This window comes from Lethenteron reissneri, chromosome 24 (assembly GCF_015708825.2).
Source record: "Lethenteron reissneri isolate LAM-NWPU_2019-01 chromosome 24, ASM1570882v1, whole genome shotgun sequence".
In the NCBI taxonomy this organism is placed as follows: Eukaryota; Metazoa; Chordata; class Hyperoartia; order Petromyzontiformes; family Petromyzontidae; genus Lethenteron; species Lethenteron reissneri.
This window is the reverse complement of record NC_083802.1, coordinates 7,523,939-7,541,523: the sequence shown is the minus strand read 5'-3', so window position 1 is coordinate 7,541,523 and position 17,585 is coordinate 7,523,939. Positions and strand designations below refer to the sequence as shown.

Below are 17,585 nucleotides of genomic sequence, written 5' to 3'. Positions count from 1 at the left end.
TCTTACAATCACCGAGGAACCACAGACGAGCTTTGAAGGCTGCCGGGCAGTGAACCCTATGCCAACAAATCGCTCTGCAGTTCTCTATATATTGAGATGTTTTTTTTTTGCCAATTCGTGAGCGTTTATACATGTGGGAAGACATCGGAGCACCCGGAGAAACCCCCACACATGTGAGAGGGGCAACACTATCTATCCCTAGCGCTCATCCCCTATTAAAGCGGGGAAAGGCTGAGACCCATTTCTTTATAGGAGCATTTTTGTTACTTGAATATAAGACTTTGGGTGGGGGGCTGAGACTTCAGCAGTGTTCTTGCTTGGCCCCCCCAATTACAAAATCCGACCGTCAATATTGCTGACAGCAGGGCCGGTTGATTTGAAATATCGTAAAAGAAAAGTTAACATGTGAGCAATACGAAGTTCAAGTTCATTTATTGGGTATAGCCCTGTGAGCCATTCGGCTCTTGAATCGGGTGCAACCGCAACAAACAAAAAACATGAACAAGAAAACATCTTAAAGTGACTATGTGCAAACAGAAAATCCAAGACTACTACCACTCTGTGCGTCTCCATCGCCCTGCAGGGCCTTCCAGAACAACAATATCCCGCAGAAATTGAGTCAGCAGAGCAATGATGGCGAGTATGTCTGTGTGTGTAAGATATTCCGTGGGGAGCGGTGGTGGAGCTGTTAGCGCGCTGCCACCACCACTGGGGGAGACAAAGGCGGCCGGGCGTGGTGCTGGCCACCCCCCCCCCCTCGTGCACCGTGCTCACTAACAGCACTTGCCCCAACCAGTCTGTAAAGGCTACACGGGGAGGGGATCCTTTGTCTTTGGTGTGTAGAGCTCCCGTGTGGATGGAGGAGGATTGAGAAGGAGGATGGAGGAGGAGAGAATGGGGGAGGAGGAGGAGGGGGGAGGAGGAGGAAGAGAGAATGGGGGAGGAGGGAGGGGGGGAGGAGAGAGAGGGGATGGGGGAGGAGGATGGAGGAGGGGGGAGGAGGATGGAGGAGGGGAGAATGGGGGAGGAGGGAGAGGGAATGGGGGAGGAGGAGGAGGAAGAGAGAATGGGGGAGGAGGAGGATGGAGGAGGGGGGAGAATGGGGGAGGAGGGGGGAGGATGGAGGAGGAGGGGGGAGGATGGAGGAGGAGGATGGAGGAGGAGAGGATGGGGGAGGAGGGAGAGGGAATGGGGGAGGAGAGAATGGGGGAGGAGGAGGATGGAGGAGGGGGGAGAATGGGGGAGGAGGGAGAGGGAATGGGGGAGGAGAGGATGGTGGAGGAGGGGAGGGAATGGGGGAGGAGGATGGAGGAGGAGAGAATGGGGGAGGAGGGAGAGGGAATGGGGGAGGAGGAGGATGGAGGAGGGGGGAGAATGGGGGAGGAGGGAGAGGGAATGGGGGAGGAGGAGGATGGAGGAGGGGGGAGAATGGGGGAGGAGGGAGAGGGAATGGGGGAGGAGGGAGGGGGGGAGGAGGTTTCGCTGAGGGAGGAACGAGCAACTGGGTTGGGGTGTTTTAGCATCCAGCCACGGGTGGAAGGGGAGGACACAACGCCGGCAGCTGCTGGCAGGACACGAGTGTTGAGGCACAGAGAGACAGAGAGACAGCAGGGAGACAGAGACAGGGAGAGAGAGACACAGAGAGTGAGACGTACAGAAGGACAGAGACAGACAGGCAGGCGGCATGGCAGGGAGCGGGGGGCACCGGGTCCTGGTCGCCCTGGGGGAGCTGTGCGACCCCGGGCAGCTGCACGCTGCCCTGGCCGACGTGGAGAGCGGTGAGATTGGGGGGCTGTCAGGGACCCCCACGAACCCTCACTAACCTCCAGTGCTGTCTGTGCTGTGTGTGTCTGCGAGCTCCTATTAAAGGACGCGTGTTGGTGTGTTACCTACCCCCTGCCGTGTCAAGCTGTGGCGGGGCGTTAACCTAGAACGTCGGACTTGCACGCCTACCACTAACACACACACACGTGTGTACCACCCTGATACTTCACTGTACACGCAGTATTTGTGTAATGATCCAGCATTGTTTGCGAGCACCTGTTAATGTCTTTAGGGTTGGGGGGGTGTTGACATTGCAAACACGAACAGTGCGCCGTGTACAGCAGCAGCAGCAGTGCAGACAACGTGGTGGTGTACAAGCTCGTTGTATGTTATAGACTATGTTATATAGACTGTATAGATACTGTATAGACTATATTAGACTGTATATTATATAGACTTATAGTACAGACTGTATAGATACTGTATAGATACTATATTATAGACTTTGTTATAGACTGTATATTATATACTGTACATACTGTATATATACTGTACATTATATTTATATACTGTATGTTATAGACTGTATATATACTGTACATACCGTATATAGACTTTACATGATATCTATATACTGTATGTTATAGACTGTATATATACTGTATAGACTATATGACACTATATAGACTGTACATTTTAGAGACTGTATATAGACTGTATGTAAACTATGGACTACATTATAGACTGTATATTATATACTATATTATAGAATGTATAGGATGTATTACAGACGGTATATATACTGTATAGATACTGTATGCAGACTATATTATAGACTGTATACTATAGACTGTATATACTACATTATATACTGTATAGATACTGTATGTAGACTATATTATAGACTGTATACTATAAACTGTATATACTACATTATAGACTGTATATAGATTGTATATTATAGACTGTATAGACTATGTTATGGACTACATTATAGACTTTATATAGACTGTATATAGACTGTATATATACTGTATGTGTGTGTGTGGTGTATCGTTACGAGCACGACTATTGACCCGAGTTCGATTCCCGCTCGCGGCCCCCAAACGCCACCGGTGACGATTCTCTGAACCGGTCCTGATCCTCCTCCCCTAGGTCGACTCGGCCTCAAATGCGTACCTGATGCGCTGTGTAGTGAACATCGCCACTGGGGAGGGGGGGGGGTAGGGGAGAGACAAAGGCGGCCGGGCGTGGTTGCTGACCCAACCCCCTTCTCGTGTGCCGTGGGGACCTTAATAGGTGCTCGCTAACATCACTGCCCCCCCCAACACTCTCGTTACATGCAACACATGTTGTCGTGCCGCTGCATGAGACGTAGGGGGGGGCACGATGGTTTGCGAGCGCCTATTAAGGTAACAACAACTCCACTGTGTGGAGTGGTTGCATCTGTTTAATGTTGTTGAAGGCACACCCACCGGCTAACATTGTGACTTGTCTATGCTGTAAAGTACTGTAGGTCATTGTATGGTGATAAAGTTTGTTGTGCTGTGTGGGTGAAGTGTTGTTTATGAGAGCATCTATTAATGTGGTGGTCTATTACATTTTGAGGTCAGTGGTAATGTCACGGCTTGAAACAGAGATAACAAAACAATATCAACAGTTTTCCTCCTCTTCTTCAGACTGTGAGATGGGCTCGTAAAGACGACGGTATGAATGGGGGGAGAATGTATCTTTGTTCACTTTGTGTAGAGTTTGTTTTAACTTTAGTTGTTGCATTGTATGGGCAATTGTGTGGTCGTCAGCTGATGAGGTTTCGAAGTAATCTTTGGTGAAGTTTTTGTCCTGGAAATTGAGATTAAAGTGTTCTCAAAACTTGTTGATCGTGTTTACACAAAGCGTTATAATGCATTACATCACACACAATAGTAAATGCCTTCCTGTGTGGTGTTTTATTCCATACTTTGTATTTTTGCACGTGTGTGTGTGTGTGTTCCGGAACACAACAGCACAAACCATGTGTTTCGTGTCGAAGTTTGTGTTTGCAAAACTTTTTTCTCTCTCTATGTATCAACAACCACAAACAATGAAATGCGCCCAGCAACGAAGTGTCACTTTTACGAACGTGGCTTTTAAAATAAACGCGAGGAAAAAAATTGACCCCCAAAATAAAGTGGCTTTGAAAGTTGCCAGTAAACCACCACCACCACCACCCCCTGCCTGGCACCTGCCTGGCACTTAAACTTGTATTGGACTTAAACACCGTGTTTTTATTTGTTGCACCAAGTTGGTTACGTTGCTGAATGCCACCACGCCTTCTCGTCGTCTTCCAAGCAAGGCGATCGCTGGCCCCGTTGTTTTGTATTTGAATTTTGAACTGCCGCTGCCAACAATGGGAGAAGCCAAATGAGTGGTTACAGATTTGGCCGCAGTTGAGTGGTGATGGTGGTGGGGGATGGAGAAACCGTAGGGGCTGGTGGGCAGAAAGGGGCCCATTCCTCTCGACCATCCATCCCGGCTTAACAAGAGCCACCACCACCATCATCACCATCAAACATCCACCATCACCATCAAACCATCATCACCATCACCACCACCACCATCATCACCATCAAACCATCACCATCAAACCATCATCACCATCAAACCACCACCATCACCACCACCATCATCACCATCAAACCATCACGATCAAACCACCAGGCACAAACTTCCCTCCATCGCCGCTTCATCCCTGCAATGAGGGCTTTAATTTAATGGATCCATTATATTTTGATTTTAAGCTTTCGTGACTGCAGGGATTCATATTCTTGGTTCTTTCGGTAAAGTCACGTAGAAGGGAAACGATTAAATACAAAGATATTTTATATATAAAATTATTTTTTTATTTTTTATATAAATACTAATATATATTTTTCTTATTTTATTGTTTCCCTTCTATGTGACTTTACCGAAAGAACCAAGAATATAGATCCATTATAATTGGGATGCATCCTTATGGATAAACGTGCGCGGGTTTGCCCTGGGTGGTGGCTTTAGAATCTCATTGGTAGAGTAATATTTTGAGGAGGGCAGCTGATTATGCACGTATGTTGAACTTCTTTCGCACCGTACGTAGCCAATCGTGCTTATCGGAGGTGCCTCGCTGAGCCTCACGACTCTTTCATTGAAGCGGCACTGTTGAAATGTTTCTCGTGTGCAATTATGAATGGCGTACGTTGCGAATCGCTTCCCTTTTCCATTCTGGTTTCGAGAAACTGACTTTTGCGGTAGGCGTTTCCTACCATCTACTACTGTACAGGACTAAAATTGGCACAGCTGCGGTGTTATCCGAATGATAAGCCACAGTTTTTTTCTCCACTGCAACTTTAAAGTAAAAGTTTGTAGCCGCATCTTATAGGCTGGAGGGTACGTGTGCGAGATGTGATCAGATGTGTGTCATTTTATTGACGCAGGGCACAATGCTTGGCATGGTTGTTACTTTCTGAATCATCTTATAATTTTTATGATCTGGTAAGTCGCCAAGGAAATAAGAGTATTAGTCTTATGTTGCCCATTAGACCTTATTGTTTGTACTTTCATGGATTACCTTTTGAATCATTCCTTAAATTCATGTTTTGCTGTGCAGACCATTTTGCCAGTGAACTCAATTGTTTTCATAGAACTGGTGCACATGCCCTTTGCGCTCCTCGAGTGAAAATCAATCAGTTGATCAATCAAGACCATCATTCACAACTATGTAAATTCCCATTGAGATGAAGTATTTGGTTGGAAGGTGGGACTTCGGGGAAAATATGCATTCTCAATATTTGTTTTCAAGTCGGTGACAAATTGTATTGGGAGAGCCAAGGAAAACATACCAGTGTGGCACTTAATTCAGGTAATAATTTATCAGTAAAAGCCTCACTGAGCCTCAAGACTGCCTTGAATGTTTGCTTGATTATCTGTGCACATGGGAGGAAACTGGAATGTCTAGGAGGGGTAAAAAAAACTACGCAAAAAGCGGATAATACTCAATCCCAAATTAATAGGTCATACACCTACAGGCATATCGGTGCCCTCTAGAGGTGTATGTCACGCACAATGCGTCAAAAGTATGTTGCAGGCAAAAAAAACGCCATGTGAAATCATGTACATCAAAATAATGAATGCACTAATAAAGAATGATGTGTCCGGCAGCAATCTCCTCACGGCATAATGGCATTCAGCAAACAAGGCAGCCATGCTCAGTCTAAAGAATATTTTTTTACTTCAGCAGACTCCTGCAGTGGAATGTTTGGCCAATTCTATTCATTAATACGCATTGCGTGTGCGAGCAAAAAATGGGGAACTTAGAGGAAATCCATGCATACAAAGGGGGTAATACTCAAACTTATACCGGGATAGAATTAAGAATCCATTGATAGAATGCTATGACTGACTCCCACTCCCCTACTTTCTTTTGAGTTTTTATATTCATATACAACTTTTAAAGTAGAAAACATATGAATATTTGAACAGGTATATTACCTGGTATGTTGAAGTATTTATGGATTGTCATTTGGCAATGACATCGCATGGCTCAGAATCGCTTGGACTGTGATTAGGCTGAATGGGAACAATGTGCCCTGCCCCTATGCATTGGGTCAATTTTGGCCATTTCACTGAGCATATGAGTCGTCCTACCTACACAGGCAACTTGCAAGCAGATACAAGTGTCCTTCCTAGTGAAAGCCCTTCCACAGGTGGAGATTGCTTAGAACGTATGAAGTGAAGGGCAGTTGTGTTTTGGATTGTGGGCTGCCAAGCGAACGCTTGAGTATACTGCAGCTGCTGTGACAGCTCTCATTGGCAAGGGAATGCCATTGCAGTGCTATCTGCCTGGTCTCCGTCGCCTGTCTTTTCAAGTCGTATCTATTTACTGAATGGGAGCAGATGGCTGCAAATGTCTGTTTGATATACCGAGTCTGTGCCGTCTTTATTTAGCTCATTATTTGATTCACTTCCTTACCTCCTGTTGATGGCTAATGATTCACGGTCTGTAGTTCCATGCGGGTTTTTCCTCGTATTATTTTGGCAATGCATCATTGATTCAACATTGTTTTATTCCTGGTACGTGTATTGGCCCATTACATTTTTGGCTCGTTTAATAATTGCAGGGCGCTATGAATTTTTTCAACAAGTGAAAATATGTTGCTTTTTTCCCATATTTCCCCACACTTGCAAGGTTTAGGCCACTTGACTCGAACACTCTTTAGAACGCTGCCAAACACTCGCCTGTCCCCTCGCCCATTATCCACTCACCGACTCATTCATTCCCTTCCTACTCTGTGACTCTTTCCGTGCTTTCACCCCTGACTGCTCATTCTCGAGACTTATCTTTCAACACTTCTTTTTTATATAGCGGTGATTGTTTTTGACTCGCCCACTTTATAACCAACGCTTCACAAGTTTATTTGTAGATGTTACCACAAAAAAGCTGGTATTATTGTGGGATATTTTTGCAGACAAAGTAATCGAGCACCCAATGAACCGTTAACTGTAGTTAAAAATCCCACGTGGTTTTCTCTAAAATACTATTTCTGTGCCCATGACAACCACAATAGGCCTCTTGTGACTTTGCTGCATATTTTATAAAACGGAAAATCAGCAGTTTCTTTATCATCTGGGCTTTCTGTATAAAAAGCTTCGGAATGAAGCAATTTATAAAACAAGTGGAATGCTGTTTGGTTTGTCAGGATGATCATGAAACAAATATCATATGCTGTATTTAATAACACAGAATTTCAGTTTAAATGTTCATTACGATTCATACCAAAAATGAAGTGTCGATTGTGCACTATATACCGGCGTTACAAAATGCATGCTTTATGCTATGTACAGTGGATGGACAAAGCTCCATGGCCATTTTAGTGAGCAGCAAAGTCGTGTGTTTGGTGTGTTTATACAAGTGGATTGGAGATTACTCACAGCTGACGCACACTTGGATAGTCAGATGGGCCCCTTTCTACTCACTGGGAGCTGGCTCTTCAGCTCTATAACCCGGGCCGCGTGTCTGAACGTTCACTCATACATGGTACGCGCATACGCTTAGACTCTCTAACACGCACCTCACTGTTGACTGTTGAGACATTCGTCATAGTGTCACATGTGGCTGGATAACAGTGGTGGCCTGTGTTTTAGTCTTCTAAAGCAAAAACTGCAAATGATTTGCAATGCTGCCTAGCCGCATGTGTGAGAGGGTGGTTGCATTTTATAACGTGTTTTTTTTCATGCAGTCTGGTGGCAGGGAAGCATTAGCGGTCGCGTTGTTGTGCAGTAAATTCCAGCGTCACTGGTCCAGTCGTTCATTCAGCGCCAGAGGTGGAGAACCTTTTCCTTACCGAGGGTCGAGTGGGACTTGCGAATACCCTTGGCGGGCTACACAATAATGTACTTCCATCTCCGTCACTCCTGTCACTGCGTTGACAGAGGTGGCTAATCATGCTTAAATTATAAACACGAATCCTGGTTAAAAATATCCCCCCCCCCCCACCGAGTAACTGATCAGTGCTGCTTTTAGGTGCTTGCAGTGAAGGATGAATATTGTTTGCAGCCAATTTCCAGAGTGATACGCCTTCTGTGGCCGTTGGTCATATGAAATTAAGTTGAGGGCCATATCTGGTCCTTGGACTGTAGGTTTTCCACCCCTCGCTTAAAGCCATGACACTATATTTTGCATAGCTACTGCATCTCACAGCCCTCTGTGAGTTTGATGGAGAAATTGATGCAGCTGTTTGGTCTGCTTGCGGAGGATTGTATATATCCCACGACACCATTTTCAAGACTGGGCTATTTGTGTGTCCATTCCATGGCCAGAGACTCCTGCCAAGTAAAAAAAACAGGCTGTCCTTGTAAGCGCACTGTATGATGGGTAAAACCAACGGAGGATAAACACATGCTAGAGACAAACATGGTAAATATAAGAAAGCAGCACTAGTGCCTTACCATTTGCAGAATGTTATTCCATCTTATACTTGGAACTTACATGCACCGGAACACACGCATATACAATGGCATGCCTGTGCTGAGCTTAATTCGTGCTAATAACATTTGACAGATTATATGTTTGTAATTGCTGTAGCCACTGCAGTAACAACATTGGGAGTGTGTAATTTACAATTAATCGCGGGCTGTTTTCTACCGTAATTACCAAACACTTTCATTACATTATAAATACAGTAAATAAACTGCTTTCTGAAGTCTCAGCCCATAATTCCTGCAACAGTGAGTGGTGCAATGACCCGCAAACAAGCATTGAAGAACTGAGGACAGGTCCCACATATACAATGAGTACCACTATTGCGGGACATCAACAGTTGGTGTGTATGGAAATACTGGTCACCACCATAGGAATGTGGCCCTGCCACCACTGACTTGAAGACCACCAGTGGAGAAAATCACTTTCCAACACTTGTATGACGATAGCAATACGTTGACTTTAGATATTGAAGAAGTGGTAACCCATGCGATGTTAGTTCTTATCTGTTTTCTGTGGTTCGTGTGATAGAGCCGATGACCATTCACTCTGCAGCGTAGTGGTAGATACTGACTTGTACAATTAACTCTCGATTATCTGGGCACAGATTATAACCATGCTTGCAGTTTAACCGCGTTTGCGGAAAAGAGAACCAAATATCTTTAAGCTCACACTGGTTCTGTGACTAGCTGCTCCTCACTCATCGAGGCTCAGTGACATGTGCCCATATTACCCACAGACGTATCGGAAAGTAAATTATTACTTTCAGAAGCAATAAAGAACTGAGGACCGGTTCTAAGTATTCACCTTCAATGTATGTCGGTCAACAACCGCATAATACATTTTTTTAATTAACTGTGATTTTGTTGTATCCTGGCCACCGCGGATGATGGAGAGTTGACGCTGTGTGGCAGTGCATGCGAGCGCGATGAGGAGGGGGGCGGCCCTCGTCACGGTGCTGTTTCTGTGGCGTCCCGTCGCAGGTCTCCGCTCGTGGGCCGTGGATCCCGCCGTCTGTGATCTTGATCAGCAGCTCAAGCTTTTCATCTCCCGACACTCGGCGCGCTCCTCAGCGCAGGTCAAAGGTCAGTGGGAGCAACTGGCACGTGTTTTACATATCAAAGGACCAATAGCAGTCCCCAGATCGTCTTTATTAAAAAGGCCGTGCCGTGTGTTTTGCTGGTGTAGTTGTGAACGTGTGTAGGGGTGTGTGTGTGTGTGTGTTTTTTTTTAAGTACAATTTCTATGACAGGTTTTATTTCGTGTATAATAACAGGTATAACAAAGGCGATTTTGGGGGTTCTCTATTTCCTCCAAGTAATATTCCATACAGAGTTTAATGAATTGATGGTAATAAATATAATTAATGTACAGGTAGAAGAAACTACAAATTCGAGTTGAACGATGGCATAGTGGTTTGCGCACCTCGCTGAGAACCTGGTGACCCGAGTTCGATTCTCAGCCACAGCTTCTACCATCATTGATGATTGATGTTGGAACCATTCCTATGCACCCGCTACACCAACCCGCACTGACCAATGTGGCAAAATATAGTCAAACAATGTTCACGACTGAATGTGGAGACTGCTTCATCCAGCAGTGGATAGCTAAAGGTCTCTAAGTTATTATTATTTAAAACACCGTTCTAAAATTCTATTTATGATTGTTTAGGGACATTATTTATCTTGACAGACAGAACTCTCATAAAACAGGAATTTTGAATAAAAAAGGATCTAATCACCATCAGAAATGTCATTCAATTGCTTGTGTGCATGATTTGTGTCCAAACCATGCCATGCTTTATGGAGCACAGGATTATCTGCATTTTAATCCCTAGATTCCCTACGGTATAAAATTCCTCCATATGTGTGTCGCCCACAGGCATTGCCAAGCTCTTTTTGACATATGCAACGTCTGATCCCTGCTTACATTGTGGTTTTGCTAACGTTGGATGCATAGCTCCTGCCAAAGTGGTTCATGCGTGGTAAATTTTGTCAAAGTCTAGTCCTTGTAACAATGAGGCCAAAAATACAGTAATACAAAATCACAGAGCATATAATTGCCTTAGAGAGCATGTTAATGGTCCATCTCATAATATGTTGTAAGTAGCTCTCAGTGGGGGGGAGGTGTGGATAGAGCCTGGATTTGTTTGGGAAAGGGGGAGGGCGGGATTAGAGACTTGGATCCGTTTGGTGCGTGAGGACAGTTAACGTCAGTACTAGTAGGGGTTCAGCAGTAGTATACCGCCAAGTCTGAACAACATTGTGTTGTTTGCTCTATATTGTGCTTTTGGGTTGTACCGCATCTTGTTTGGCATGATGGCCGAAGTTTTCCCATCACGTGCTCAACAGCACCTGGTACGATCTGAAAATATATCGTGAAGCTATACTGCACAACCACCACGATAACCTACCCAGTAGTGCTGTCTGGTTGTAGTTGACATTTCGAGACAGTGGTAGCTGTTGCCTTGAAAAGCCCTCTCCCAATGTCTCCCCAGTTGCAATTATCTGAGCTCCGCTGGGCACTGTGGTGGCAGTGAAGCGCTGTCCTGCCCGCGTGTAACAACTCCTGAAACATTTGGCAGTGACAAAATGGGCGGGGAGGTGGAGCGCACTGATTAAAGTGCCAAAACAAATTCGATTAAGGGATTAACGTTTTTAAATTCTGCAAATAGATAAAAATGCAATAAAATCGATGCCGTTTGACTCAGTTTAAATATCTTAATCCGATGGCATTTTTTGGGGCCAATATCAAATATGACTCAATGAAATAGCCCACCTTACCGGATGTTTTTGGGCCAATGTGCTGAATGAAGGTTGTCAATGCATGTGGTCTAAAATGGAATTTGTATGCAGCCTGAGTATTTCATGCTTTAAGTTTCAACTCCTTGCCTGAAGGTGTGGGGCCCCATTTCCTTAGGTACACAATACCTTTGTGCTGCACGTCTCAGTTTTCAGCCCTCCACAGTAGTCGTACTTTAGCCCGTAGCACAGCCACTGTTTTAGTGTCTACAGTTGTCGTGAGTTGACACAGTTGAGACAGAGTTGGTTGACGAAGGTGGTACATTTTTATTTTTACCATTATTATAACTAAAAATGTCACGGCAACCTAATGCGTTTAATGCAAGCACACTGGAGCCGCTGTTCATTAACATTACGAAACAGCATGCTACAATTGCCAATTGTGCTTGCCTGTTCCCCTTTTTATAAAAACCCTGGCCGTGCCCATGTGTGCTATGTCAAGGCAGGACCTGAAGGCGTGAAGGAGAGGCTCTGTCAAAGCAACTGCTTTCATGCTGTGACGTCCAGACGTGGTCTCGTGTTCCTTAGCTGGTTTTATGTTTGAAACCAAGCTGGCAAATGAAATTCATATTTAAAATTATATTCTGGTGTAAGTCTCTCCTTTGAAATCCTCTGTGTGTGTGTATATATATATTGGGAGAGCGGTAGTGCCCTCATTAACTGCACTGCATTATCAACCAGGGGACCCAAGAATGATTCTTGCCCATGGCCAATATCGGTGACGAATATTTGAATCGGTCCTGGGCTGTCCATAGTGTAACCATCAATACTAGGGGAGACATATGTGGCCAGGTATGGTTCTGGCCACTCATCTCCTCACGCCGTGTTTGCCGTCATAGGTGCTCGCTAACAGAAGTGACGAGATGGAGTGATAAGCTTCGCAAGAACATGTGTGATGTGATTTGGGGAAGCCTTTATCCAGTCGTGGATAGGCCTTGCCTGATGGTGGGAACACATTCCTGCGGAGGGAGCTGGTAGGAACGTTGGGTTGCTCGGTCAATGTCCAGGGTCAACAGCGGCGTGGTGTATTCCGCAAATATGGCCGACTGTGAGGGCGGGCACAAGCCGGCGTGAGTAGGTTAAACGTTGAGTTTTATAAGGGCACCACGGGGTGACCAGCCCCTCCCCACCCAGCCCCACCCCTCCCACTCCCCACCCAGCCCCTCCCCACCCTCCCCTCCCCACCCAGCCCCACCCCTCCCATTTTTGGATGCAGGACGGACGGACACAATAATCCCCTGTGGGCTGGTGTAACCAGGAGGTTCCTACCAGTATTATCCAACCTACCTATAACCTTCATTCCCTGTGCACATTAGACTGGCATTTTATCCGTGTTTTCCCAATATTATTTGGCTCTTGTGAGATGGTCCAATTATCTTGGGTTTCATCTGTTTACGGAGATGTCCACGTAACTACCTACACTGAAGACTTCCGGTGACCATGTCACTTATCTTATTTAAATGTATCCCTCTCTAACACCTGCATCGAGTTAAGGATGAGGCAAACGACTCTACTCCCTCTTAACTGTAAAGGAGAGTTATTGTTAAAAATATGAGCCTGTTATCTATATTTCTGTTCTTAGCTAGTGTTATGACAAATGTGGTGAGTGTCTTGTTATTTGTCATATGCGTGAGAAAACTCGCGCATATGAAGGGGTCACGCGCAAAGCCCCGTACAGAGACAACCACGTAAAATAATCTGTCAATGTGCACTATTTTTTTTTCCTGCGTATAACTTAAAAAATAATCAAACCAGATGGGTGGGATTCAAGTCTGGTGTGTGTTTGGTATTGTATGTCGCAGTATCGTGCATTGTACAATGCAGTGGGTAACCATGCTCCTGTTCCTGGAATGGCAACAGCCCAGTTTCCCAGTGGCTGTTGGAAAGAGGCATTCGAGGCACTAATAGTGGCCCCAGTGTTAGCGGCTACCACAAAGCACAAATACTCTGCGTGCCTAATTGGGTGCGTTTTATAATTCCGTAAAGATGTTGGTTGAACTCGTAACACAGGTGCTAAAGTGTATTTTATTTCATTCACATTTGTTAACATACGTGCATTTACTGAATATTTAATGCTGATAATATAGTATTTCTATATGCTACTGAGTGCATGTCTTTGTGCTTAGAGTGCTTGACTTGCAATTCGCAATTAGAAGTTGAATCATTCCGTGCCATCATCCTTCTGGAGTTGCTAAAATAGGCATTGCTTTCTGAAACAATTAAATGTTTTCCTTTCCACAGCTCGCATCGGTGGTGAGTAATATGTGAACCGATCTTTGGAGTCCAAATTATGCTAGCGACCGTTGATAATTGACTCAGGATGGGGATGTATGTATGTATGTTGAACTTCTTTCGCACCGTACATAGCCAACCATGCTAATCGGGGTGGGGGGGCATACACTTGCACACTGGTAGAACTGTCCCAGCTGCCCTCCCGTCACAAAGCGTTTGCAGGTCGGGGTTCAGCGCACGTCAGGCTGTCTTCATGGGAATCGGACATCTTCACTCTTAGCTCACCGGTCTAGGGATGTATTCTTCATCCAGCAGTGGCTTGCCTCAGGGCTTGTACATTTGTATGCACACACATGGACACAACAAATCTGCACTTTGTGAAATTCCTCATCTCGGCCTCATCAATCCTTCAAAAACCCTCGCCCTTGCATAGCAAAATTAAAGCCTTGGATTTTTCTTACTCTGCCATCTATCACATTTGCATCTTCAAAGTGAATAATAGGCGCGTCCCTTGGGGCTACACATTTTTCAAAATAAAATTGCATCTTGTCACTTGGCCTTACATATGTAGTGACATCGTTGGATGTCAACTTGCTGGGTGCAGTGCCGGCCCTAGAGGTACACGGCGTGCGGTGTTGCGACATCGCGGATACCACAATGGTGGGGGTGTAGTACCAGCCCTAGAGGGGCCCGTGAGCGCTGAATGATAGCTCTGGATGGCACCACGCTTTGCGTGCAGTGCCGACCCTACAGGACAGGGTGTGTGGGTGCCGGCCGAAGGATGAGGTTACTCGAGGCCATGGCACTCTGGTTGACCCGGGAGGACACGTGACCAGTTAAGTCAACAAAGGGGCCCCAGAGGGGGCTAGGGGTGGTCACGTGATTGGGATCCAGGTCCTTCCCGAGGATTCTGGAAGGTGGACGTGGCCAAGGGCGGAGCCGGCCACGCCGCAGAGAATATAGGCCGGGTCCCGAGAGGGGCCGGGGTTGTTGTTCATCCTGGAAGAAATCTTTGTCTACGTTCTCCGTTCAACGAGTCTCCAACACGTTGTTGGTCCTGGTCCATAGTGGCAGTTACGTAGTGACTCGTGTAGTTAGCTTGGTTGTTATTCTGTTAAGGGGAAAGTTACCCCGTGTGTTGGAACTGAATAAATGTGTTGCCTCCAAGTCTACAGCTGCGACTCAGTTGAACCCATTACACATAGAAGGGCAAAGGTGGATGACATATTTACGAATATATACATGTCGATGCATTGTACAAGTTCACATCCTTGAGGAAATGGCTAAAATACGTCACCTTGGCGATTGACTCCGTTTTTGTTGTCACTGAAGTGTCGGTAATTTACAGCCAAAATGCGGACTGAATTTTTACATCCGTCGGCACGTGAAATGTGGCCCGCACTGCATTTGTATGAATTGTGTTAGCGTTGCGCAAGGTGTAGTATTGTACTGGTATTGAGTGCACTTACGGCTGCATGTTTGTGATGTGTTGTTGTTGTAATGGAAACCATGCGGAGTGAACCCCCCATACCTCATGGGTGAATGATTTTAGTTGCAAAGAAAAGTCGCCCTGCACGATTGCACTTACTCGACCCTGCGATAGTGCCCGCGTGAACTACGAGTCTGTGCAGGTGATGCTTTCGAGAATAATTACTTTGACCAAACTCATTCGTGGTATCTTTTATTCGTGACATTTTTATATATCGAAATAGATATAAAAAAAACATTAATTTATGTTTTCTCCCAGTTTTGCCAAAACTACAATGAGAATAAAAAATATTGCGACGCAATATCGCACACGGTATTAACGGAAACAGCTTCTCTTGAATTTGTAGGTTGTGGCCTTAAACCATTGCACTCGAATCAAATCAACATGGTTTCAAGAGCTTGTGATAAATTTCATTTCGATCAAAGCCCACTTTTGGGATTATCAAGTTCCAAATGGCAGTATATGTTGACTTGCCAACATGCTACTTCAGTGAAATTGCTCTTCACTATGTCCCTATTCTATACAACTATTGTCTGAAACCACAAAGGATCGTTGAGAATCCTATTCATCCTGCATCGAGTCTATTATCCATACTTATTCATGGATAAAATGAGTCGGAAATTCCTCCTATTTGTGCGCCGAGTCACCTGTAAGTGGTCTCCCATAGGTGCTAATTTCATCCTGGTATCTGAGACTTTTTACATGGATAAGAGCCTGGAAGTTGTGGAAAATGTACCTTTTTGTCAGTCTTTAGCCACTCAAGAGCAAACCGAAATGTGGTATATCAAGAGGCACCAAATGAATCCTATTATTCAAGCCCACGTGTGGATGAAAAAGCAAAACCTGGAAGTGGTGCCACATTTTTTTGGCATGTGGAATGAAACCAGAGCCTTTTAAGAAGACCCACACATCTGGGGGGTGGTAACACTCAACTTAATATAGACAAACGGATAACAATCTGTCATCTTGTGGTCACCGTGCATGATATTAACTGCCTTGTCTGCTCTTCAGGAAGGACGTGGGTTCGATCCCGACCCTGACGCCTGTATATTTGGAGTTAGCGGAGTCTCTCTTCCCATAGTAGCGTGGATATTTCTCCGGGTCTTCCTATTTTTTCCTCTACATTGAGAAACATGCGTTTAGAGAATTTGGCTGCTATACATTTTTCACTTTGAGCGATCATTTGTGGCCAGGTCGCTTCTTAAAAAAAGCTGTATAGCTCTGTGGGCCTGACCTGGTAAAATTAAAAAAATAGTACAGTCCAAGCCTACAACACCTGGTATTCCCAGGCACTCTAACTCAAGCACTGTACTTTTTTGACTTTCCATAAGCTTCGGTGGTCTGACGATATCGGTGCATGATTAATTGCAGCCATCAGCAGGGGCCAGCTGCGGGAGAAGGGAGTTGATGCCGGGCTGCTTTGTTTTGTAAACTTCCTTGCGCGTACACTGGAGCACCTTGCCCAGGTACTGCAGTTCCGTTCCCTCAAGCCCATACCGCACACTTGGACAATGAGTTTAAAGTGACTTCGTGTGCACGTCACACAATTTTTGGCAAGCGATTTATTCTCCAAAACGTAGCAAGAGCAGCGCGTCGCATGCAGGCTCCACACTTGTTGTCATAGTTATGACTTTGTTGCAAAGTTACCACAAAATTGCCTCTGCACGCAAATTATATTTGCGTGTTTAGTGAGCGTTGTTTATTCAACTTGCCCTTGTTGCAAGTAAATTCGCAAATGTTCGATTTTTACTGTTAGTTTGTTTGCCACTGGGAAAAAAGGTGAAAAAGAAGACTGGCCTTCGCATATAATTCGAGTCTGTTTTGTATAGTTGCCAAATCAAGCTCAACAAGTTCGGGAAATCATATAAACGCGTGGATTGTGTCACATTCTTACATGAGTTTGTCTTCAAAATGATTATTTAGCAGTTATGGAAAAATCTATTCGCATATACGGGAATATTACTGATTTTTACAAGTTTGTGTCTCCATTTTTTGAGCAACTCTGAACAATTTTTTTTATTTGGCCGTTTTTTAAGAGAATGAGTCCCGATAGCAACACAATTTTGCTCGATATTTGTTCTCATACTTGATCGTCATTACTAGAATTATAGTTCCTTCCCACCACCCCTCCTCCCCCACTTTTTGGATGGACAGAGCTTATGCACTACCACTTTCAACTCTAGTTGGGAAGCATTACAAATTCGCTCATAAATACTTCATAGAAATGCAGCTTAAGCATGGGCCTCGTTTTCAACTCCCTCCACTGTGCCTCTAAATCCATCGCCTTTTTCCACACTTTTGCGTT

General features: G+C 45.0%; 1 protein-coding gene across 1 annotated transcript in view; it reads left to right on the top strand.

Annotated features, from left to right (window-relative positions):
* The first annotated feature begins 1,538 nt into the window (after nucleotides 1-1,538).
* The window catches only part of LOC133346483 (microtubule-associated protein 1B-like), a 69,898-nt gene continuing 53,851 nt past the window's right edge, over nucleotides 1,539-17,585 (top strand). The window contains 2 exon segments of the mRNA XM_061558095.1: nucleotides 1,539-1,778; nucleotides 9,742-9,843. Of these exon segments, the coding sequence (XP_061414079.1) occupies nucleotides 1,685-1,778; nucleotides 9,742-9,843 (196 nt within the window). The 5' untranslated portion in view covers nucleotides 1,539-1,684.